The sequence below is a fragment of the Platalea leucorodia genome (genome assembly GCF_965183815.1).
Source record: "Platalea leucorodia genome assembly, chromosome: 5".
In the NCBI taxonomy this organism is placed as follows: Eukaryota; Metazoa; Chordata; class Aves; order Pelecaniformes; family Threskiornithidae; genus Platalea; species Platalea leucorodia.
In genome coordinates, this window is record NC_138827.1 from 5,066,865 (window position 1) to 5,092,549 (window position 25,685).

General features: G+C 36.8%; 1 protein-coding gene across 2 annotated transcripts in view; it reads left to right on the forward strand.

Annotated features, from left to right (window-relative positions):
- USP7 (ubiquitin specific peptidase 7) overlaps window positions 1-25,556 on the forward strand; it is a 77,327-nt gene extending 51,771 nt beyond the window's left edge. Inside the window, exons 10-31 of one of the 2 annotated variants that reach the window (XM_082312775.1) lie at window positions 27-117; window positions 957-1,039; window positions 2,044-2,153; window positions 2,981-3,137; window positions 4,280-4,424; window positions 5,021-5,151; window positions 6,244-6,378; window positions 6,575-6,676; window positions 7,360-7,465; window positions 7,913-8,005; window positions 8,944-9,011; window positions 10,248-10,348; window positions 11,746-11,899; window positions 13,236-13,303; window positions 14,441-14,549; window positions 14,644-14,721; window positions 15,103-15,203; window positions 15,805-15,904; window positions 16,755-16,874; window positions 18,195-18,266; window positions 19,141-19,231; window positions 22,069-25,556. In XM_082312775.1, coding sequence (XP_082168901.1) covers window positions 27-117; window positions 957-1,039; window positions 2,044-2,153; window positions 2,981-3,137; window positions 4,280-4,424; window positions 5,021-5,151; window positions 6,244-6,378; window positions 6,575-6,676; window positions 7,360-7,465; window positions 7,913-8,005; window positions 8,944-9,011; window positions 10,248-10,348; window positions 11,746-11,899; window positions 13,236-13,303; window positions 14,441-14,549; window positions 14,644-14,721; window positions 15,103-15,203; window positions 15,805-15,904; window positions 16,755-16,874; window positions 18,195-18,266; window positions 19,141-19,231; window positions 22,069-22,175 — 2,322 coding nt within the window. In that variant the 3' untranslated portion in view covers window positions 22,176-25,556. The remainder of the gene's footprint in view (window positions 1-26; window positions 118-956; window positions 1,040-2,043; window positions 2,154-2,980; window positions 3,138-4,279; window positions 4,425-5,020; window positions 5,152-6,243; window positions 6,379-6,574; window positions 6,677-7,359; window positions 7,466-7,912; window positions 8,006-8,943; window positions 9,012-10,247; window positions 10,349-11,745; window positions 11,900-13,235; window positions 13,304-14,440; window positions 14,550-14,643; window positions 14,722-15,102; window positions 15,204-15,804; window positions 15,905-16,754; window positions 16,875-18,194; window positions 18,267-19,140; window positions 19,232-22,068) is intronic. The other variant, XM_082312776.1, reaches the window with a different exon arrangement.
- Window positions 25,557-25,685: the final 129 nt, after the last annotated feature.

Here is a 25,685-nt window from a genome sequence, read left to right on the forward strand (position 1 = left end):
TTTTTGTTTTTTGTTTTTTTTTACAGTCTTATATCCAATGCAAACACGTAGACTATCGATCTGAACGAATAGAAGATTATTATGATATCCAGCTAAGTATAAAGGGAAAGAAAAATAGTAAGTGATACATTGTGATATGCACCAGTCAAATACTTCAACATGTTGGACATCTTTAGTGCCTCTTGATTTCAAATGGGTTTGTTGGTGCTCAGCACTTTGAAATATCTTGCTTTAATTTCAGAGGAAAGAGTCTTTGACACCTCATTGAAAACACTTTCTGCAGAAAATGTTTTTGCTTACCTTACCTTTTTTCCCTACTCTCATTTCCCTTCCCTGCTCCCTCCTCCCTAATTCTCTCACTGATATCTTTTAATAAAAACCCTGTGAATTTCCGGCGTTTTCCTGGTGTCGTAAAAGTGCATACTGTGCCCTGGTGATAACAGTAGTGTTGTCACAGTAGGTTATAATTTATATATGAAGATGAACTTGGAGGAGATAGATTCTTATTTAGACCTAACCATAGAAATAAGCAAATAAAAAGAACGAACTAATCAGAGCAGCATAACAGTGGTCCCCTATCATCACTTTACCAAGTACCTGGCATACAAGACCTGAAAAAGGACATGTACGAGTCCAGCAAACAGAATCATCTAGCTTGATCCTTAACAGTTGCAAAGTGAGAACAGGAGATTTGGCAGACAGTTGGAACTATGTTATTTTAAAATCTGTTGATATTCTTATGTATGCCCTTACGATTTAGTGCGTTTATTGATGTTCTTAAGCAATAAGCAATGTAACACTTTTTTTTTTTTTTTAACAAAGACAGAAATATTCAAACACAAGCTCTCATGTCTTAATATGTTATTTGATTAATACATTGTTTAGCCCCCAGGCAAGAGAAAACTTCCATTTTTCTTCCTCCTTCCCTACAATTACCCAATCTTTTTTTCATTTAGTTTTTGAGTCCTTCATTGACTACGTTGCAGTGGAACAGTTGGATGGTGATAACAAGTATGATGCAGGAGAACATGGCTTGCAGGTATTTTTCTTTTTTTTTTTTTTTTTTTTAATTTGGTTTTAAATTTTATTTCTCTGTCCTTGGTAAAATAACTTAACAAAGCTATGGTAGCCAAAAAATGTTGCAAAACCCATTCTAGGTTGTATCAGCTAATTTTAGTGATTTTTCTCCTCAGACAAGCTTTTATATAGCTCTTCTTAATTGCTGTTAGGTTCTTAAAATGGAGCTTGGATTTTAAGACAGTCTAAACAGCACTGCGTTTTGCTTTTATACCTTTAAGTGTTCTAGTGACTAGAATGGTTGACTTCTCTACTGATCTCAAGACTGAGAAGTTCTTCCTCTGAGTAGTCTGTTCTTCTATGTGTCTAGTAAAAAAGCGGCATAGCTCTAAAAGTAACTGGAGAGGTCAGTTTTGTATCATCAAGAAGAACGCCAAATGAACTTGTGGAATTTTAAACATTTATGTGTGTGCACGTTTCTGAGCTTTTCAGCTGCACTTCAGTGCACCCACTGGAGGAAGCTGAAGTCCTTTTTAAAAACGCTTGTTTTACTAAAGCTTATTTTTGCAGCTTCCATATACCAATTTTTGTAAGTAAGATTGTATATATTCTTTAGCTGTTCTTAGGAAGGTACAGCATGGTAGCCAAATATTTGTTGGCAGAATACAATGAGCATGAAATTCTTAATTGATCAAAAATGAGTTTTCTCCTCCGTATTCTCTTTTTAATTTTATTTGTACAGGTAACTTGCTCTTAATGCAGTGAGATGCTCACATGTGCTTGTATGAATGATCTAAATTTAAACAAACTGAGTTCTTGTAAGTGTAATTTGGAATAGCTCATGGGAAGGTTGGTGCAGCATTAAGACAGTTAACTTCCGCCCCGGTTCTGAACATTCTTTGGTGCACATTCTGTTGTCAAGCCTATAAAATAAAAGTCCATAGGAGGAGTGTCTGCAGCAAACAAGTATTTTGAGTCGCTAAAAATCTTGCAATTTCAACCCTCCATTTCCTTTAAAATGTCTAGGAGGCAGAGAAAGGCGTGAAGTTCCTGACATTGCCACCAGTATTACACCTACAGCTCATGAGATTTATGTATGATCCTCAGACTGACCAAAACATCAAGATAAATGATAGGTAAGGTTTTTCTCATTGTAGAATTTGGACCTGTTTTTATCGAAAATAATTTGCCAAAATCCTATTTTTGAATCAACTCCAAGAGGAAGGTGTGTGCCCTGGCACATGTTAGAGGTCCCCAAAAGGTGCACTGATTGAACATTAATGATCTGAATGACAAAATGAATACTTAAATAGTCATTTGTAGCAGTTGTTTTGGATATGAAACAAGTGAATGTGGCTTTTAACGCTTTGTGGAACATTCTTGGTGCCCTGTGTGTCAAGTTGGTACAGTCCCATAGGCTGCCACAAGAGTGAGTAGGGTGAACAAGTTGGTCCTCTGCTTTCCCTCCATCTCTTTCCATGCCCACTCACTGTAAGTAGAGGCTGATAATTTCTCAAGGAGATACATTGTTGGTTGTAAACTAAATCTGTATTGCAGCGATTTCAGTCTCGCCAAGAAGCTGAGACTGCAGCAGCTGAAAGACATTTCAGAATAATGTTCTAGTCCAGTGGTACCTGTGCTAGAAAAGCTGTATTTGTGTACTAGAAAATAACAGGTTTTGAGCTTTTCCCTTGACACAGTGAATCCAAAGCAGCACTATTTCAGTAAAGTGCTCTTACCCTTGATACTGAGGGCATGTTTTTTCTCAGGTGCTTATGAAGGTTATTTTTATTCCATATTAAAACAGTGTAAAATCTGCCACTGTATGCAATACATCCTGGCATTGTAACAACTTGTTCAATTTTTTTTTAACTTGCTTTAGGAGTAAGTACTGATGTCCTGCGTGATAGTATGTGTCTGTCTTAACTACAAATACAACTGTCTTAATTGTTTTCAAAACTAGGTTTGAGTTTCCTGAACAGTTGCCACTAGATGAATTTTTGCAAAAAACAGATCCTAAAGATCCTGCCAATTACATTCTTCATGCAGTTCTAGTACACAGTGGAGATAACCATGGCGGACATTATGTTGTTTACTTAAATCCAAAGGGGGATGGCAAAGTGAGTATTGAAAAGCACCTAAACATATTTGTGTTTTGCAAATATATACTTGCAGTTTTCGTAATGAGCAAATCTTTGGAATTTTCTGTTCCCTAACAGAAGAGCATGCAGGCACACTCACTTTATCATACAGGGATTTGATTTCTCCATGTAGTTCTTAGCTTGATACTTTTTCCATTTGATGCCTATTCTAATGTATTTGGGAAACTTACTTTGTATTTACAAAGGAAAAACAGCAGCCCTTGTGTCTAGGTTTTGCTCTTTAGGGAGGAGCCTGCATTTGAGGGCATTAAAGAATCACTTGTCTTAAGAGGAGCAGCCTCATCTCCATCCAAAGCCAGTAGCATCCAAAAGCTATCGGCTTTTGGCAAAAGACTTCTAACTAAGGGAATCCCTTCAGTTGTGTGTGTACGTGTGTTGGAAGGTCTACTGCAATCAAGTTTTATCCAGCATTTTTTTAGGCTGACCTTATGCTGAAGCAAATATGAATGTGTCAAATGTTTCCGTGACTCAGAAGTTCGATATCTTTGCGTGTCCCCCTGTTGCAGGTTTAGGTGACTTGATTGGATTGGACGTTTATAGGTCAGGTGCCTCTTCCCTTGAGGTGACTGGTTTTGTGTGTACGTGACTGTTCACAGCAAAAGTAGAAGTCAGATATTGCTGTGAATTTGTTGCTATTTGTCTTTCATTCTTAATTGGCTTTATTGTTTTAATTTAAAATATGCTGTAAATTCCTTTAAATGTACAAGTAATTCCTAGGTATCTTGTGTATCACTGGTTTTTATTTTGTTTTACAACAAATAAGGTCAATTTTCTGAAATGCATATAGAAAAGTTAGACATTTGAATGACACTCTTAAGAATAAATTCTTTGAATAATTATTGGGCTTTTGATGTTCAGTGTAAAATGTTCAAATATTTCAGTAAAGGTTTGGTATTTATGGCCTTCCTTATGCTTAGTGCAAGTAGCAGGTAGCACAAATTATACTGAACTAGGTTTTTTTTTTTTTAAACTCATGCTGCTTGAAGAGCAATTTTAGTTACTTCAAAGAGCTGAAAGACATGCCAGAAATAGGATTAATTTATCATTCAAGAACATGTTTTTGTGTGTAAAATTATATTTATATGAAATTTTCTCTCTAGTGGTGTAAATTTGATGATGATGTTGTATCAAGATGTACAAAGGAAGAAGCGATTGAACACAACTATGGAGGTCATGATGATGACTTATCTGTACGGCACTGTACGAATGCGTACATGTTGGTTTACATCAGGGAATCAAAATTAAGTATGTATACTCTGCATGTGTTCCAAGTTAGATTTACGTACAGGGATTTATGACTGTATTTTACTTCTGAATTGTTCAATCTTCCTATACAAAGGGGCTTCGTTAGTTGTAGTTGGAATTTATAGAGTCTGTGGGACCACCCAGCCTTTCTCTCACTTTTGGAAAGTATGTGCTAATCTAGTGTCGTCTTAGCACAGTAAGGCAAGACTGTGTATCTGCAGAGTGCTTTAGCCTTGATTGTTTTATAGGATGGAAAACGTAGTGAACTAACTTCAGTGATGGAACCTAGATCCAATTGATTACAAATATGTGGATATATGTATACTACAAAAAAATTTGGGTGGTGATAAATATTTTTTAATCCTGAAAATGAATATTTAATTCAGAAGTCTGATACACATTTCATGGAAGTAGTGTATTTTGGCTTGGGATAGAAAATGCTTCTTTTGCCAAAGCATGATGATATCAAACCATGGTTTTAACTAAAAGATGAAAAAAGCTGGGTTTGATTTCAAATCAGAGGAAAGTCAAGTGTGTATGAAGAAAACCCTGTTTCATGTAAATCTTGAAATGACATCACAAAATCTGCTTTGTAGGTGAAGTTTTGCAGCCTGTCACGGACCATGATATTCCTCAACAACTTGTAGAAAGGCTACAAGAAGAGAAAAGGATAGAAGCTCAGAAGAGGAAGGAGAGGCAGGAAGCTCACCTCTACATGCAAGTGCAGGTCAGCTTTTGAAACAGATCAGGTTTCAACTACCTTGCCGTTAAAATTCAGGATGTTGAGCCACCCAAGACAAACCTTGATTTTTCAGTTTTTTGAATTTGTGTTTGGAAGTAGCGTTTGAAGTGAAATTACAATTTCAGTGCTTGTAAGTATATTTACACATGCAACGAATCCTAATGAAACAAACAGTACTGTATGTTATAGACATTTCTGTTTTCTCTAGAAGTTTTGTGCTTTCAAGTGAAAATAGTAAGTTCAGGTGAAAGGAAAAGGACCAGGTTATTTTAAATGGCTGCCCTGCCACCGCACTTCTATCTCCTTCAGGAATTATTTTCTAAAATTAGAATGTATCTAGCCATAGGCTGCAAGCCTGGACTACTGCCAAACTGAGCTCATCAAGTAGAAGCAGAAGGAGAGAGTGCTTATATTTGCAATTATCTTTTTGGAAAAGCCAGATGGACTAGATTGTTATGAATTGCCTTAAGGAACCCTGTTTATGGCTCTTTCCAGAGCCCATCTGGCAGAAGGAAATAGAACCCATTTTCCATTTGCCTCCATGTTCCCTTGCATCTTCTTTCTGGTGTTTATAAGTGGAGATATTGGTGAAGTTCAGCTTGTTTTACACCGCGTGTACTCTAGAGCTGTTTTCAGTGGAGAGAGTGGCAGAGTTGCACCGTTTGTCTTTCTGTTAACAAAGAATGCATGGGAGCTGTGGGAGATATAGGAAGCATTTTAGGCCAGCCTCCTGGTGTTACACCAGTAAAATAATTATGTAGCGCTTTTTTAAGTGCCAGGATTGTTAGAGTGCATGTTTCCAAGATTGGGATCTAAGCGCAACTGGTTTTTAATTGTCTGGGCTTTGTAAGAATTAGTGTATCTTAATTAGTTAGGCTGATTTGACTATCAATCACAATTTTTAAATTCCATTATAATCTGTATACTTGCAAATTTTCTTCATGAGAACACGAATAGTGTTAGCAGTATGCCACTATCCAGAGAGCCAGTGACGTTGCATAGTAAAGTATCATGAGAAGGTATTACATTGTGCAGCTGAGTTATTATGAATAGTAACCTTTAAATGTAATTTTTCAGATAGTGGCAGAGGATCAGTTCTGTGGTCACCAAGGCAATGATATGTATGATGAAGAAAAAGTGAAATACACTGTTTTCAAAGTATTAAAAAACTCCACGCTTACAGAATTTGTTCAAAATCTCTCTCAAACGATGGTAAGTTTTCTGTAGCTGAATATCTGTATGTATTTATTTTATTACATTATGGTTGCTTCGTAGTCTTTGTCTTCTCCAAGTATTGGCAGTAGTCATAATTTAGACCTTTTAAAATAGAAGATCTGTTTGGGTTTATTAAAAGTATCTTAACCATTTTTGTTTGTTTGTTTCCTGTCACAATTTTTATTTATTTTAGGGATTTCCCCAGGATCAAATCAGATTATGGCCAATGCAAGCTAGAAGTAATGGAACAAAAAGACCTGCAATGTTAGATAATGAAGCAGATGGAAATAAAACGGTAAATAGTCATTGACAGAGGACATTATTTCTGTACAGCACCCATGATTTTTAGTTCTCTTTAGGAATGTGTAAGTTTGGAACACCAGATTTTTCATGGTTTTAATTTAACCTGTATCTGGTAAAGTTTGATACGTGGGAAGACTTGAGATTTAGTGGATTGGACAGGAGGGAGGAGTGTGGTGCATGATTTTTCTTCCATGAAAAAAAACCATGATCATGATTTTTATGTTAGATTTCAAACAGAAATGTCTTTTTGAGGCCTCCATTATCTGGGCAAAAATTCTGGATTTAATGAAATGTGTTGCTTAAAATGTAAAACACTGTGTCTAAATACCGCCGAAAACAGTGATTGGTTTCACTGTCCTGTTACTTCCAAAGTGAAGTAATTTTCTTGCCATAATAAAGATAGCTGTAGGTATATTTTTTAAATGAAAAAGAAATAGGTCCATTTTAAATAAGACCTATCATTTGTGCTTCATTAAAACCTTTTTGGTGTTTTTATATCTGTCATTGTTTTTCTTAATAAACCTCATTAACTTCATGTCATTAATGCAACTAAAAAAAATAATTCTTCCACTCGTAGAATATCATGAAGGTCTTGTATCTGATGAAAATGCAGATACCAGGTTATATTCTATTCTTCAGAGACTTTATTTTCTTCTTCCACATCTTTCTACATAGATGATTGAGCTCAGTGACAATGAAAATCCGTGGACAATATTTTTGGAAACAGTAGATCCAGAGATGGCTGCTACTGGAGCAACATTACCCAAGTTTGATAAAGATCGTAAGCATATATGCTAAAACTTGAGTTAAATACAAAATACTTTTATTTTGGGTATATCTCCGAAAACATTGTGCACTCCTTTTGTCAGTGATGACATCGATGTACCTATCAAACTACAGTGCTGTAATTAGTTTTTCTTATGCAGTTTTTCCGTCATTTATCTTCAAGTGTAAGATATGTTTCACATGGTTTTAGAATCACTGAATAGTTTTATATATATATTTATATATATATTTTTATATATATAATATAATTTTATATATATGTATATAAGTTGACTTCTAAACGTTCAGTATTTAAGACCATTTTAAGGGCATTAATCAAATTAATAAATCAAAGATACGTCTTTATTACTGTTTATAGAAAATTATCTAGGTGGTCCCATCCCTGCCCCGACATGCTCAAATAAGCCTCACATAAAATTAAATCTTGTTTCTTAATTTGTAGATGATGTAATGTTGTTTCTGAAGATGTATGATCCGAAGACTCGGAGTTTGAATTATTGTGGACATATCTACACACCTATATCCTGTAAAATACGTGAGTTTTAAAATTCAATTTCATTGTTATAATTGAAATTTTTTAAAGATGAGAGATTGCATACTTTTTTCTTTTCTTTTAATATTAGTTTTATCACTGAAATCAAAGGTAGGCCAAAGAAGGAAATTCTGATTTCTTCCAACACCTGATAGTTTTCTTCCCCGTGTTCTGTCAGTGCAACTTTCTGCAAGGCTGAGAGAGTTGCCTTAATACACCGTTGGCTGTCAGTTCCTTTTTTTGGTACAAGTTTGCTGTATTTACCAGGTGTTGCTGAACATAAACAGCTGTTCCAGACTTGCTGTAAAGCTTTGTGATTTGATATTGCTCCCCAGTTTGGGTTTTTTCCTTCTATTTCAAGTTTTTTTGTGAAATGTCCTTCTGCAATAGCTTTTAAAATAACTGCTGTGTAACTTTTCACTATGGCAGCCTGAGAGCAGCCGCTCAGACTGAATTGGGTGTGAGCCTTGGTTTTCATATGGATCCATGTGAAAAATTCAGTAAATGTCCACTGAGTAAAAATACCTCGATTTGTCATTTTGAATGACTTGTACATGCTTTCTTATTTTGTATTTTAGCTGTCTTAATTTTTTCTTTTTTTAAAGAGGTTAAATTTTTTATCTGGGGAAGGGACAGTGTTATTTCATCTCTTTGATCTTGGATGGCCTTGCACATGTTGTGGGTTTTTTTTTAATTGTTGTTGTTTAGATGAAGTGGAAGGAAACCTTAAAGTCTATCTCTAGGCTGAATGTCAATAAGGGAAGCTTTAACCTGGAAGGCTGGCTTTCTTAGGCATTTTAATACTCTTTATCCAGGGTAGAAAAATAGGTTCTCTTTTTTTTTTTCTTTTTTCTTTTTTTCTTTTTCTTTTTTTTTTTTTTAGGAGGTCTCGCTAGCAGTTGAAGTGCAACACATTTCAAATTCCTTTTCTTTTCCAATAGGTGACTTGCTTCCAGTTATGTGTGAGAGAGCAGGATTTCCACAAGAAACTAACCTTATCCTCTATGAGGTTTGGATTGATAGACTTTTTGTAACATTTTTGTCTTTTACATGTTATAACTAGAGAAAAAGAAACTTTATTGGTTAAAAAAAAAAAAAGTTGCTCATAACAATGGTAATTTATAAATCATAAGCGCTCTGTAACCTGTAGCTTTGAAGTCTACAGTGCTGCAAGAGAGTATCAGCAGATAGTTAGCTTCAAAACAGATTTAAAATTCAACAACTAGAAGTGTGAGGCTTTAAAAAACAAAAAATCTCTACATGAAGTTCTGCACAAGCAGCTTTGCTGTGCTAAATCTGTGGATATTCTCCGAGTTGCAGTGTTAGAGGAGCTAATGTGCTAACGTTATTGGGCATTGTATTTTCAGTGCCCCCCTTAGCAGAGCTGAGAAAATGTTGCATGTTCTCCTTCCTCCCCTAAGTTAAAAGTCAGCAAACAAAATACTTAGACTGCTAATGTGTTTCTGCCCAAATACAGAAATAGTAAATCTTTATAACTGCTGTATTTATTGAGTGCTGAAGATGCAGATCTTGCCAAGGCAAAGTCCTTGCTATAGTAAGAACAAGGAATTGGGTTTGTTTTTTTTTTTTTTAATTGCCACTTTTGTTAGCAGTCATGCTGCTCTCTCTGGTGGTTCCAGGGGAGCGCACACACTTCCATGCTAAAAAGCAGATCTGTCAGGTACTGCTACTCTGTGCAGGTCAGGGTTGCAGTTTGATCCCAGTTTGTTTAGAGAGGTGCTTTTATCCCAGGAGGTCAACCTACAAGTATAAAAAAATAATATGCATGTAGATATTTTATAATATATGCATTTTTAACGTGGATTTATTATTTCTTTTTAAAAAGACAAGTGAATTGCTGTACAAAAGCTGTGCGCTATTAAAATCAGTGAGCATAGTCAGTGTTCTCCAAGCTTCCTGGAAGCTGCATCAGTAGAAAATTAATTTGAATTTTGGAAGCTTTTCAGTGCTAACAAGATAATGCTGAATGATAAAATACTTTTGAAAATTAAGATGACTTGAGTGAGACTCCAAAGGTAAAAATGAGCAGCCAGCTTTATCAATAGCAGTTAGATGTATCGGGACCTTAGCTAAGATTACGTTTAATTTACATACATATATATCTATCCGTTTGTTTCCGTTGAAAGAAGATACAAGTTACTGTATCTGATGATTTCTTTACTATTTACTACTTTATTTTTCTTTTATTTATTCTGTGATCAACAATTTTTGTTCTTTGTTGCAGGAAGTTAAACCCAATTTAACAGAAAGGATTCAAGACTATGATGTATCTCTTGATAAAGCTCTTGATGAACTCATGGATGGCGACATCATAGTGTTTCAGAAGTATGTATTTTAAGGGGCCAGCTTATCATTGCAATTAAATCACCTGGTTCACTTTGAAAGCAGAACTTCCTTTAACTTAGCATTTTTAACAAGAGCAAAGTGTAATTTTCCAACAGTAGACATGTTCTCAGCAGTTCTCATTTGTTTATTCAAAGGGGAAATGAAAAAATATCGGTAGTATTTTAATTATCACATGCCACATTATTTAAGGAAAAGAAGGTTTCATCCTAGTTTAGAAAACTAATAACCTAAAATAGGTCTTAGTATTGCCAAAGAGTGTGGTTCAGCAGTGCGTCTGAGTTCTGCAGCTTTTTACTTGGAGCGGCTGTAACTCAGACACTAAAGAGCCTACCAGCATTTCAGATCTCGGGCTCTGTACCGTTACCACTGTACAAGGCTCTTGGCTTGGAGCTCCTTTCAGCCTAGAACTAAACTAAACTGCTTTCCTTTTTTTTCCTTTTACTCATGCTCATGCTAAGTTCCATATTGGTCCACGGTGATGAGATGCTCGTGATTTGCCTGAGCACATGCGACTCATAGGTGTACTGGTGCTTCAACCGGAGTTTTCTCCAAGGCAAAAGGAGAACTCCTGCATCTTGTATCCGTTAAAGGGATCTTTCATAAGCTTGTCAGGGCTATAAATCAGCATTTCTGTGCTCTCACTCCTGATGGTCACACCCAACTGTGTTGCTCTGTTTCTCTCCATGGGCTGACAGTGGGTGGAAGCCAGCTAGTCTATCTTCAGCACTCTTACCCCAGATTATGTGAGATGAATGTATTTCTCATGTCATGCCTTGGAACTCGCATTCCCTGTTGACCCAGTTGGTGTTATGCACCTTTGGCTGGCTGCTGACTCCTGGGTAAGTGCACAGCTTGTACCCTGGTGCTATTTCTCCGCTGAGAAGATATAGGGGTACCAGTCAGTAGTGACCCAAACCAGCGCCTGTGCCGACTGTTCTGTTTCTGTGGTTCAGGGAGTGCTGTTACACATCTGGCCTCTGTGCAAAGCAGTTAATACAGGAGTCTATGGAAAGCTGTGGCAGTGTTAATGCAGACGTGCAGTTATGTGCCAGGGTGGGAGGGAGGGAAGGCTACTGCTAGACCGCCGCTGTGAAACGACTGGAGTCAGAGCGTTGCCGGATTGCCAAAGGAGCGAGCACAGCCTGTGAGTGCGTTTGCCCTTGCGCCGCACAGAAATACTCAGGGGTGTGGGTCACTACTGACTGTATTAGTTCTACTGCGTACGAATGGTGGCTCTTTAAAAAGGTTTCTAAACTTTATTTCTGTATCTCTCAACTGTCGCTGACTTACTGTAGAACATGTTTTTAAAAGCCCTAACTGCTTGTATGTGTAACAATGTGATATGTAATGCTATTATCATTTGTTTGCTCTTGTAGGGATGACCCAGAAAATGATAACAGTGAACTACCAACAGCTAAAGAATACTTCCGAGACCTCTATCATCGCGTGGATGTCATTTTCTGTGATAAAACCATCCCCAATGACCCAGGCTTTGTTGTTACTTTATCCAATAGGATGAATTACTTTCAGGCATGTGTCCTGTTTGTTTCGTTGCTTTTGTTTCCTTGTTCTGAAAGTAACTTTTGCGTCAGTTCTCAAGCACATCATACATATTTTTAGAAAAGAGTAGATCTGTTCTTTTATGCTTTTTGCGTTGTAGTAATGAAAAATTTAAGGAAGCCACTAGTGCTTGTGAGAAGAAAATACTCTAAAGAACCCCAGTTTTATTAATAATGAGTTATTTGACGATAGGATTCTTTCTTGATATGTCATTCTGCTCTGTCAGGGAAATGATATTGTAATGAAATTATGCGTTTGCTTTCTAAGTGACATGTAAAACTTGCTCAACTTATTTAGCCGTTAAAGGAAAAATACTTCGGGAATCTAGTGATACCTATTTTCTGCTTGTGATATCATCAACAGTATTCATTTTGTAGACCAGACTGTATTGCTTTCTTCACACAATGCTGTTTAATGCTCAGTGGCACTAACAGGTCAAACCTGTTGTGTTCATAAAGGGTGACCAGGGGTGTTTAGAAGAGGAAAACTGGACAATGAAACTTTAAAAAAACCAACCAAACAAACAAAAAATTAAAGTTGGTCTGATCTATTAAGAGCCTGAGTAGATTTGGCTCCCTACGATTCTCCTGCAGTTGCTTTTGTCAGTGTCAAAAAGATCACCTAAAACCAGACCAGTTTATTTTCTGTCACCAAGGCAGGAACTTTGAGCCCCTGCTTATACAGGGGAAGTCAGGGATGACTTTTGCTACCCTGTTCTCATCATCTGCTTTTTGGCAACTCGCTTTCTCTTATTTAATTTTTACTTGAAGTGTAAGGTCTTTACAGCTTATTTTGATAAGGGGAAAATAGACAGAGGATCCCCATGCTTTTTGTGAGGCAGTGACATGAAATATGCTGATGGGAATAATGTGGTGATGTTACCCAGCAAGGTAACTTCCTTGGAGTGAATTAAAGAACAGTGGGAATTTTCAAAGAGCAGATCTTACTTGTTTCCCCATTAATACTATAATTTAAAAAAAACCCAACAGCAAAAACAAACAAACAAACAAACCAACCCAAGAGGGGTAGAGCTGTTGTGGGTTTTGTGGCCTTCTGGTGACAGTGATTTATTGTAATAAAACAGACAGTTTCCTCATTTTTTTTCCCTAGTGTATCTTATTCTGTGTCAGCTGTTCAGGAGCTAAAGCTACTAGTTTATTTTACCTCGGGGAAGTAGACATAGTGGGTCTCTCTCAGAACTTCAGTAGCATAATGTTCTTGACGTGTAACAAATGACTGTGTGATTGTAGAGTAATGGCATAACTGTCTGAGATAATTCAGAACTTACAAAAAATTTTATTTGCAGGTTGCAAAGACAGTTGCGCAAAGACTTAATACGGATCCAATGCTACTACAGTTTTTCAAGTCCCAAGGGTAAGATGAATTTCCTTAGTGTTTTGTGTCTGAACTATTCTTTAAAATACTGAACCCAAATATAGATAGGTAGCAGTTACTTTGTTGCTTTTTCCAGGTTGTAAACTAATTGTTTACCAGTCGAACGTTAGTGTTCTGGCACGCACAGCAAGTGGCATAGACAGTTTTCAGTATTGCAGTGGCTGGCTCTAGAGCCTCAAAGAATTGCACATTTTAGAAGAGTTCTAGTAAATGTCATTGAAAAAAGGTGCATTTTAAAGATCACTGTTGAAGTAACTAATGATTTTAGAAATTTAAAAGCCTTCCTGTATGGGACAAATTATTAAGCTAATGCAAGTGCTGTTTCAGCGAATGCAGATTTCTAGAATGGAGGTGAGCAGAAACAAGTGCACATAAAAGCAGGATTTTTGCTGATTTTACAGGTTTAAATGCAGGAGTTACTTCACTGATTTTTCCCTTCCTTCCCCAAAGTCTGCAAATGAGGTTTTATGAAGATGACGATGATCTAACAAGTTCACAGCTGCTAAAAGGGGCATTTCTGGTTAAAGTGGTGTTCTCGGGCACAGTTGTGTAAAACTTGATTTGAATCTGTATAAAACTATAGCAGAAAACAGCATATTAGTAGTTATATGTATATGCTGCAGGAATAATGCGCACACAAAAATTACATCATCTTTTTGTATTCATGTAGATGTAGATTGCCCTTTATTAACATGTAGGCATCTCCCTCCATCGTCAATGAGCCTGTCGTAATTTGAGTAGCTCTTTATAGTTTACAGTGCTGTGGTCACTCTGGAAGTTGCTGTGTCGTGCGGCTCCACAAATTAAGCTTTCACAATCTAAAGCACGCGCTTCTATCCTAGTAGTTTCAGTGGAATGTAGGTCTGCCACCCTGCAGCATTAAAGGCGAGCTTGTAAACATGCAAGAGAGTTAACACGCACAGTGAATGGTATTTCTGTCCCCATACGCTCACCTGTTTTTAAAAATCAGTAAAGCACTGAATATAATGCTGCTTAGACTGTGCTAGCAATTGTGTAAAACTGGAAGCCAGGAATAAAAATGTACTTGGTACTTCAATTTACTGAGCAGTGATGGATTGTAAAGACATATTTATGTTTTCCCTTTTCCTTCTGTAGTTATAGGGATGGCCCTGGTAATCCTCTTAGACATAATTATGAAGGTACTTTAAGAGATCTTCTGCAGTTCTTCAAGCCTAGGCAACCTAAAAAACTTTACTATCAACAGGTAAGAGTCTTTGGTTTTTATTGGTGTGAATTAAAAAAAAATAATCCTGCCCTATACAAAGTATGCCTAAAGTGTTTTTCTTTTCTTCCTTAAGCTCAAAATGAAAATAACTGATTTTGAAAACAGAAGAAGTTTTAAATGCATATGGCTAAATAGCCAGTTTAGGGAAGAGGTGAGTGAGGCTGGCTGTTACACATTTGCTGTCATTTCTCTGTCAAAGCTGGTATGGCTGTGATTATGGTGCAGTTCGCACACTCTGTCGTCCCCAAAGAACACAAAATTAGAACAAAGTTGTACCTTATGTAAAAAACCAACCAACCAACCAACCAAAAAAACCCAACCCCCAAACACCAAAAAACCTCATAAAAAATAAATTTAGAAAAATTGTGCCGGTTCTTAACAAAACCTTTGAAGATAACATAGCTATTCACTTTAGTAATTGTTATCTTTTTAAAGATGAATTTTTGATGAAGAATCCAGTGTATTCTGTGCTTTAATATGGTTGTTTACATTTTCAGGTTTTCTAATGATTTTTCTGTTTTAAATTCTGTAGGAAATAACAGTATATCCAGATAAGCATGGGTGTGTGCGGGACCTGTTAGAAGAATGTAAAAAAGTTGTAGAACTCTCTGAAAAAGGTTCAGGGAAATTAAGGTAAAGCTGGAAGATTTTGGTTTCTTTTATGCAGTCATGTGGATTTTATGCAGAAAAGTATCCATAGAATTGAAAATAATGTGGAAACCATTATTATCAAATGAAGTCTGCTCCTATGTTGAAAATAAAAAGCTTCCAGATTCACATTAAGAGAGTTTTTATTAACTACAAATATATATTTTATATAATTATTTATTTTGTATTTCATAAAGTTATGTCCTTGAGATGCATAAGTTTTATCAATTGCTTTTGTTAACTCACAATTTAATAATTGTTTCCAATTCAAGCATTTCATGCTGTTCACTTCTCAGGAGTTAAAAGTGAGGTCATGTAAAGAGAGTTTAAAACAATAATTTAATTTAAAAACCTTTGTCTTGTAGTTGCATGTACTGGCTTTTTTGCTACGAGCCAGAAGTAACTTAACCTCTTGTAACTTTACAGCTTAATTTTTACTAAAGATTGAATTTTAAGTTCTACGAATACAGTAGTAGTACCTGTTTACATCCTGACTACACTAATCCTTCTTGAGGTTTGAGAAAGAAACATTGCATTGATTTCTTTTTTTAATTAATTTTTAACGCTTTTCCTGTTTATTTTTAAGGCTGCTAGAAATTGTAAGTTACAAAATAATTGGTGTCCATCAGGAAGATGAGCTGTTAGAGTGTTTGTCACCTGCAACAAGTCGAACGTTTCGAATAGAGGTAAATATTACTTTCTTAAAGAAATTTTAAAACTTTACTCTGAGAGAAGAAACTGTCTCAAGTGGTAATTCTCTTTTTCTGGATTCTGATTTTCAAATACGGTGTTACTTGCAGCAAGCTAGATTACCTGCTAATATATATGTATTTTTAAAAATAATCCTTCTAAAATTTTTCCTTTGTTCAATCTGCTTCCCATAACGATTTCATTCTTTAAATTTTTATGTATGTTTATTATAACAATACAGGAAGACTTGGCAAGGGCTTGTCCATAGGACGGTTGCTGCCCTAGCAATAATTCCAGGGTTTGTTTGAGGACTCATGATGTAAATGTTTATGCTTAGAACCCACTTTCATACTCTAAACTTAAGTATTCTAGAAGACTTTGTTTCCTTTTCTGTGAAGTTTGAGCTTCTTGAGCCGAATTTTGATACTTACCATGTGATTTTTCTAAACATTTCATCTTACAAATCTCTTAACTCACCTCAAAGATCAGAAATTAAAAAAAAAAAAAAAAAAAAGTTTCCAATGTAAACTGTAATGAGGAGAGGACAAGAGGTCTGTGGTATTCCTATCAGCTATGACTACAGCTGATAGAAGATTTCATGCCAAAAAAGCCATTTGGGGAAGCCAGGAGAATATATACTGAGTAGGGGAAGCTGAAATGCTGTCATGCGGGGATGAATGACTCTTGTAAAAAGGCTCTGTCAAACAGCATGGTTCTTCTAGTTGTTTTTAAATAGACTTGTTTTATATCTGTAACAGCACATCACTTACGTGTTTACTTACTTAATAAGTCACTTTTTGGGGAAGTTTTAGCTGATTGCAGTCATAATTTTATGTCTGGATCTAGGAAATTCCTCTGGACCAGGTAGATATAGATAAAGAAAACGAGATGCTAATCACAGTGGCACATTTCCACAAAGAGGTTTTTGGGACATTTGGAATTCCATTCTTGCTGAGGATACACCAGGTACAGCATGCCTCCCTTTTTCTCCCCGTGGGATTACATTGATAACGTTTTCTTAAAGTACTGTCAAAGAAATTGATGAGTATAAAAAGCGTATAGGAAAATACCGCTCCTGTATAAAAGGTTCTGCCCTGTATATGCCTTTTTACGGTGAAATCATTTGCCATCTCGGTTCTCTCTTGCATATACAGATTGTTTAGTGTTTCAGTAAGCCTGTGTAATATCTAGAAAGTAGGCATTCAGTATCAGCCAGGGACTTAAAATACTCTCAAAGCAATACTAACCCCCCCAACAAACCTAGAATCCTATTTCTAATACCATTTTAGTAATTGCAATGCAAACTTGTTGGCAAAAGTGGCTAGGCCATGGCTGCTTGGCTTCTTAGTGAGACACGTAATTACGAAAATGACTTTGCTTTCTTGAACGTTTTCTAAGATGACTTTGCATTTCATAACTTCCGTAATTTGATGTGCTTTATCTTCTAGGGCTGGAAATTAATACAAGAGTGAAAGCTAATTTTGAAAGCTTAGTTTAAATTCTTAAGTTTTTATGTGGTGGTGCTCCAACTGAATGTCACACATTCTTTTAATATCAAAGTGTATTTCTGGGGACAGTGCAATTTGCTTCTAAACTTTTTCTGGTTCATGTATGTTAGTTTGTATGAAAATTACCTACTTTTAGAAAAGTTTTGGAATGAGAAATATGTCCACATCTCTGCATCCCATAGAATTTTACTATATTTCCATATTTTTCATCAACGTAGAGCAAAACCTGTGTGTTGATTTCTGCTGGAAACCATTTGCACTGCACTTCCCAGTCTGTGATCGTATTATTGATCTTTTAAGTTGATTGTATCCATCACTTTTTTCAGCAGTTTACATACACAGTATGCAGAAACATACTACAAAAAGCTACTAATTGAGAGGGAGCATCACATGTGTAGAGGTTTTAAAAAGTAATATTCTTAGGAAGGATATGTACATTTTTTTTTTTCCAAATTCCTATTTTGCTGCTAATTTTCTAACTTTGTTTCTTAACTTTAACCTGACTTGCGCAAATCACTAGCAGTGCTTGGTCGATTTATGGGACAGTTTGTGTCATGATGAATCAATAAGACTTCCAGTTGCTGATTTTATAGCAAGTTGTATGTTGTTATTCCATATTGTAGTGGATGATGTTGACACTTGTGTAATTTTGTAAATAACTGGGAGATTAAGGAAATGTATTTCAATGAAGCTTGAAGCAGGAAATATTAACAGCATCCCTTTTTTTCCTAGATTTTTTTTTTTTTTTAAACATTAAAAATCTTGTTGTAATTAATAGGGTGAACACTTCAGAGAGGTTATGAAGCGGATTCAGACAATGCTGGACATACAAGAAAAAGAATTTGAAAAGGTAATGGCAAGTTGGGAGAGTTTTTATTGCTGATTGTAGACCCTAAATGAGTTTATTTTAAGAAGTTGGAACACCACAGATTTGGGATAAGTTTAGATTTTGATCAATAGAACAGTCGCTTGATTTAATGCTTCTTCTGAGAATAATTAGGTAGGGTGTGTAGGAGTAGTATTTCTGTCCTGTATCAAAAGAGATACTCGGCAAAACATTAAAGTAACGTAGTAGAGTTTAGATGATGCGGGACCTCTAGAGGTCACCCACTTCAGGTTCCTGCTCAGAGCAGAACTAGCTTGAGGTTAAGTCAGGTTGCTCAGGGTTTTACCTACTTGCAATTTGAAAACTCTCAAGGGTGGGAATTCTGCCACGTGCTGGACACTGTATTTTAGAGCATCACCGCTACCATTGTGAAGACACTTGTTTTCCTTGCATGTAATCAGAATTTTTCATTTTGTAACTGGTGTTGGTTGCTTCTGTGTAACAGTCTTCAGTCAGTGGAAGACTAGATGCCCCTGGTAGCCTTTTCTTTGCTGGGCTAAACAAACCCATTTCCCTTAGCTTTTTGTGCGCCATGGACTCCAGCCCCCTAACTGTCCTACTGGACTATTGCTGGACTTGCTGCAGTTTGTTGTCATCTCTTTTTCCCTGGAGAGCCCAAACCTGGACACAGTATGCCAGATGCAGTCTCATGATTTCCTGAGCATTCATTTTATCCCATTGTCGAGGCTGTTGATGAAGATTTTAAACAGGGTTGGCCTTTATCAACCCCTGAAGAATACCACTCATAACCAGCTGCGAGCTAGACTACAAAATTAGACTCAAAGGCTTTATTTTAATGTGGTATCTTACCAGGTTTTTTTTTCTTTCCTTTTCATAGTTTAAATTTGCAATTGTAATGATGGGCCGACACCAATATCTCAATGAAGATGAGTATGAAGTGAACTTGAAAGACTTTGAGCCCCAACCTGGTGAGTTGTTAGGCAACGTGACTATTCATTTGACCTGCTAAAGTTGCTCTGCCAGTTGTTATTATGTGATTATCCTTAACTCGGGATGCAGAAAGAGATTGTTCTTTGTACGTGAAATACATTATATGTAGTAACTAAGCAAGTATTTATATAAGCTTGTGTGCACACTTAACAGTGTTAAGTGCATATGTTAGTCTGAGAATATGTATTTTATAGGCACATAAATAAGTAACCTGTTCCCTTGTGATTTAAAAGTTTGCATTTGAGTGACGAAATGGGTCAAATATCAGTATAACATACTTTACAGAAGAGAGTTTCAACGTCAGTTGCACCTTGTCTGTATTGGCCATCTGCTCCCTTCTACATTTGATTCTCAGATTGTTATTGGAGTGTGTGCTCGTGTTATTCCTAAAAAATATTAAGGTGCATTCTCATAAGATTCTTATTTTAAGTGTGCTTCAAAGAGGTATTTGAATTCTCATATTCACTGAAGACGCTTCTTGTTCGTTCTTGGTATCTTCAATGAATCTGAAGAATCTAACAAGGATATTACATATGTGAATAGGGTGCTGTTTAGATTTTCTCTTCCTAAGAGGTGATTCACGAAGCTATAAATGCAGCTCTGTTCTGAATTTGTCTGTGGATGGTCTACCATCTTGTTTACTTGACTGATATTTAAAGCTCTATTCTCTGAGGAATTTACACACAGGAGAAACCAGGTTAATCCTTCAGGAGTTCCACACAGTCATCTTTTGAGAGTTTCAGTTGGGAATGGCACCTTTGAATCTGCAGTCAGGGCTCTGTTGAAAGCCTTGAATTCATCGGGATTTTTTCCCTTAGCTTAGCTGAGTGTTCCTTTTTGTGAGGTGCTCTGTGTGGTAGAAACGAGATTGAGGACAACTTGCTCTCTGCAGTTCTATTTTTCTGACCATTATGAGCTCTGTGTTTTGTTGGCAGGTTGTGCTAGAGCCAAACTTTTTCTGATTTCTTTCAAGCTGTGTTCTGGATTTCTGTAACAGTTGTAAAGAAATCCTGCAACTGTCCATTTATTTCAAAACCCACAGAGAGTTAGACTGATACCATTAATGAGTACTTTGCAGGAACCTAGCAAAAAGTCCTCGCGCCGTGGTGTGTTACACAGCCAGGCTTATGGCTCATGGTTGTGAACATGAGGGGACTTTGCCAAAACTTTGAATGCCTGCATCTGCACAAGTCATCCCTGAGCAGAGAAGTGTGTCACTGGAGGGCCCTCTTTCTCTGCACTAGCTGTGAGGGGTCTCTGGATGACAAACTGGGAGGTGGACATTTCTCCATGGACAGATAAACTCTCTCTTGTGTGCTCAGAGCAGGCAGAGTCCTGATTTTATTCTGTGAGTCATCTTTTCTGGGGGTGGGAAGGCAATAGTCTGAAACGAACTGTCAGACGTTCTGAGCAAAGCAGAGCCAGTTTTGCCAAAACAACATGAGAGACTAACCAGGTAACCAGGTCAAAAGTACAGACCACGGCAGAGATTGGAAAAGGGAGAACTTGAACTCTTTGTAGGAGTTGTAGGGAATGTGAGATTAAAGGGTTTTAATTTGAGAGTTCACGGGACGTTGACTCTCTGATAGAATTCATTTCCTCCCCTGAAATGCTCCGAAGGGCTGATAACATGGTGCTCTAATGCCTTCTTATCTAAGTAGTATTTCAAGGTGTGGGGCTGACGTGTTCCTACAAATACTGAATTTTAACATGCGCTGGATTGATTGAACCACTGGCATTCTCTAATTTGATTGACGTAGCTGATGTCAATAGTGTCCCTCTGCTTTTACAAAGATGCACTCTAGAAACGTTTGTGCTGGCGCTAATGGTGTAGGACTTCATTTCTTTCTTTAAAAGACATTCAAGTGAGCTCAGGAAGATTGGCAGTTCTCTTTTATATTTGACATTGACCATTACGTCAAACGGAAGGACAGATAATTTTGATTGAAGAAAATATGTCCAAAAATGCAGATGCAGGCAACCAAAAAGGTCAAGTGTTTTATGCTTTAGTGGTTGCAGTTGATGGCTTTGAATGTAGGAGTGTGCTTTTCTTGCTGGGGGGCTGTTTAGTTTCTGCCTTTATCATTTCACTTCAGAGAACATTTGATGGTCTGCATTGAGGACATCTTAAAAAGAGAATTTCTCTCATTTGCAATAAGTATATGGACTGTGTTTTTTCGTGAAAACTAGTGGTAGATAAAACTGTATGGGGTTGAACAAGTGAAAAAATGTGTATGTTTTCTTTACAATCTTAAATATAACTGAATTTTTTTTCTCAGAAAATAAAGTTCAGTTACATGATTTCTTAATTAACTGATTATTTGCATTTTACATGTATTTAACAAATATTCCTACTTAAACCAGGTGATAAGAATAACTTAATACAGCAGAGAGAGCTTATAATACTGCAAATACTATAGGTTGTCATATTTAGATGACGGATGCCTTCCTGTTTCAAACAGGCTCAGCACTTTGGTGAAAGCTAGTACTTTGATGTGCCTGTGGCCATGAATCATAAGAGCAGTTCCCTTGCTTTAGCGCACGCTTCACTGCTGTAAACTCCTATAAGTGACTGAAGAGGAGAAAAACCAGCTACCTGATCCAGAAACAGCTGTAAAATGTATTATTGGAAGGAAAGCAGCGGTCAAGAAAGCTGCCTGGTTGGCTGTGGACTGTAGGACTGTTCTGCAGTCCTCTTCCGTGCCCTCTGGTTCCTAGCAAACTGTGAACAGGGCACACAGGAGTAGTTTGTGTAAAGGAAACTTTCCAATTTAATCTTAAAACTTCATTATTTTTTTTCTCTTTTCTTTTCTAGGCAACATGTCTCATCCAAGGCCATGGCTAGGGCTTGACCATTTCAATAAAGCCCCAAAGAGAAGTCGCTACACTTACCTTGAAAAAGCTATTAAAATTCATAACTGACTTACTTAACCAGATTGTCAAGGCAAGGGACAAAAATAAGTGTGTGTGTGCACCTTTTTAACAACTGTAGAACTTTGGTACACGTGCACTATATCTGAAGTCTTCAGCAAGAGGATTTGCTGCTGATGTTAATTTTATTTTGTTGAGGCTGTTCAGTTTGGCTTCTCTGTATCTATTGACTGCCCTTTTTGAGCAAAATGAAGGTGTTTTTATAAAGCTTGGATGCCAATGAGAGTTATTTTATGGTAAACGTAATGCAAGGCAATTGTCAGCATAATGAGGGAAGAGTTTAGTAAAACAGTTGACATTGGCAAAATATTTGTCTGTAGTACGTTTCTAGATGGCATAAGCTGGCTGGCTGCCCTTCCCAGTATGGTGTTCACCATCACTGCAGCTAGTAAGTCTTATGTTTAGACTCACATCAGATTTATTTCCTTCAGTTATACTTTAAATGACATTTTTGTGCATTTGTAAATGCAAAAAACTCACATCATCAATAAATAGCAATCTCTACTTCATTGTGTACATTGTTGGCACTTATTCGGGATTTTTGTCTCCTCCAGCTGCATAGAATCTTTTTTAATAAACTAGTTTTCGTTTACTTTAGTCACTACTTCGCATCCCCTTTTGCCAAGTGGATGCCCCGAGTCCTAAAAAGAGATATTTGGGTCTTTTTATTAAATTTTCAACCATTGATAAATACTGTTGCGATTTATTATGCCATCTTCTGGCAAATAGAATGACACTCAAAAGTTGGCAAAAGCAAGTGAAAGGATTATAAATATCATTAATTTAGTTAACATGGGAAGAGATGGGGAAAACACAAGAAATAGCCTTTTAGCACAGAGGGCATGCTCACTAGTGTTTAGTAAGCTGTTGACTTTGTATAAAAAAGGAGGAAAAAAAAAGAAAAAAGAAGAAAAACAGAAAAAATGAAATTGTATATTTAATGAATGAACATGTACAATTTAACACTTGGAGGTTAATTTTGTTGGGTGAGTCTGCAAGTGAATTTCACTGATGTTGATATTCATTGTGTGTAGTTTTATTTCAGTCCCCAGACTGCTTCCTTTTATTTTGGAGCTAATGCCAGCCGCGTGTCTAGTTTTGAGTGCAGTAAAGATAGAATCAGCAATTCACACTTAATTTTACATTCTTTTCCAGTATTTTATTTTGTTTCTGTAGCCGCAGTGTACAACAACTCTTCCTGTATATTGCCTTTTTTTGCTGGAAAATGTTGTATGTTGAATAAAATTTTCTATAAAATTTTTCTTCGGTGAGTGATGACATGGACATTGAAGAAGATTTCTCCTCTCCTTGGAAATAGAGTTTTGGGAAATGTTTTCATTTGTGAGGTTTGGGTAAAGGTGTGGGTTTTTTCTTAAGTGTTGACAATTGTATAATCCTCATATTGGTTGTTTTGGGGGAAATTTGTGGGGCTTTCTGTTGAATTGTTTTGGGTTTTGGAGGCTTTTTTGGTTTTTGGTTTTTTACCTCCTAACTAGTCACATTTGAGCTTAACAAATAAAAGGTTTTCCAGGAAGGAGCCGTGTACAATTAAGACAAATGGAAAAAATATTTTACTAGTTTGTTTGTAAAGCTTGTAGTAGAGTCTTTGTGGTAGACTTGACTCTGCCTGCCTGTACAAAATTTTGTGGTCCAGATTCTCAAGTCTAATATTATAAATGGTGTAAAGTGAAATCTGGAGTCTCTAAAGGTAAGCTCTCTTAATAGAGTAATAGATTCCCACCGTAATGTGTTCCCTGTATTCATAACCAAACCAGAAAGTGCTTAGAAGCTTCCCTTTCTCAGACCTATCAATAAACATTTAGTAGGGGTTGTATACATGTGATGGCCTTTATACTTTTTTCTGGGATGGATTCTGGTGATTACTGAAAACACCAGCAAGTATTTTTAAATTAAATTTTAAGATCTATTTCATTCTTTTAGCTTTAAAACTAATTAATCGCTCAAGTTCTAGGTATGTTTGGATTTCTTTTTAATTTATATCTTGCAGCGCTTTTAACTGTCTGTTATTTCCAAGCAAGGCAAACTAGTTGTTTACCTTTTTTTTTGTCATCTGAGTGTGTAGGTTACAGGTAGAGGCAAGCGCTTAAATGGCATGCCGTAAGTGGATAAAGTTGTCCTTTGATTTGTATTTGCATCAAACTGGTGAGAAATTACACCACCATCCAAGTGGTGTTTTTACTAGTACTTGGATTGTCTCTACAGGCTTTCAGTAAATGTCAGGATTTGTACTCAAAATATTTCTGGAAAATCAGAGACTCTGGTCAGCAGTAGTAAGCCCTAATTATATTTTGTAAATTTAATGTTATGGTAGACTGATATAAAAATGAGCTTGTATCTGAATGTCACTAAGTTTTCACATTAATTTATGAGATGTTGGCAGCTTTTAGGGAATATCTTAAGAAATCACAATGCTTCCTATTTCAGAAGAAAATATCGCTAACAAAGTAAACTTTGTGTGCCTTTTGATTTTTAGATGACTAGTCTTCACATGCTTTAGTGTTTGTGCTATTCCCACGCTAGTTTTGAAAAGATGATACTTTAAGGCATTCGGTATGCACTGTTTTCAGTAACTGAAGTTTTTTATGATTTTTTTTTTTTTTTTGAGCACAAGTAACTTGTTATTCAAATGTGGAAACACACACACCTATGAAGGGGAAGACAGGAGGTTTTCTCAGGTGTTTAGTTCATTCAAAAAATTTACAAGAATACAGTCTTCAAAACTACCATGCTTTCCATTTCTTATTCTGATTTTGGAATTATCTGGATAATAGACAGTGAATGCGTTAAATTAAGGTAATGATAATATAAGTGTTAAGCAATAAGGATGTAATTTCGTGGTACACAGGATCAGAGCAACATGATGTTAATGGCCCATCTGAATTCTCCCTACGAAAATAGCAAGCGTTGTTCCTGTAGATTTACATAGTGCCTTTTATCCTAAAGGAGTCCAAAGCATTCTGTGAAATCTAGGCAAATCACACCAGTGAAATAGTTGCCGACTAGAGAGTGACAGCCAACAAAAACACCCTTTATACAAGAAGGCTTGCTTAGCAACACCAGGACAAATCCGTGCTGCCGCAAGACGCGTCGGAGGGATCGGGCGGATGTCGTACCGCAGGATGCGCAGAGCGTGCAGTGCCTCCCGCGGACTGGATCTACCTCAGCTGCTGCCCCTCCGGAGCTGGCGCGCCGGCGGCCCGCCCCGGCCTCCCGCCGGAGCCTGGGCCCGCCGGTCCTGCGGGCTCTGCGCTGGCTGCAGGCACCGGTGCCCAGATCTAAGCTATGTCGTGTTTTTGCTATTTAATATCCTTTGTGAGAAATCGTTTTCTGTAGGAACTGTATATAATGTAAATAAAATAGACTAGGATAAACACTGGATCGGTGTCTTGTCTGTTCATTTGAGAAAAGATTGGGAGTGAAAGGTGATGGGTTGCTCAGAAGTCAGGGTGATTTGGGGTTAGATCAAAGAGAGAAATTTTG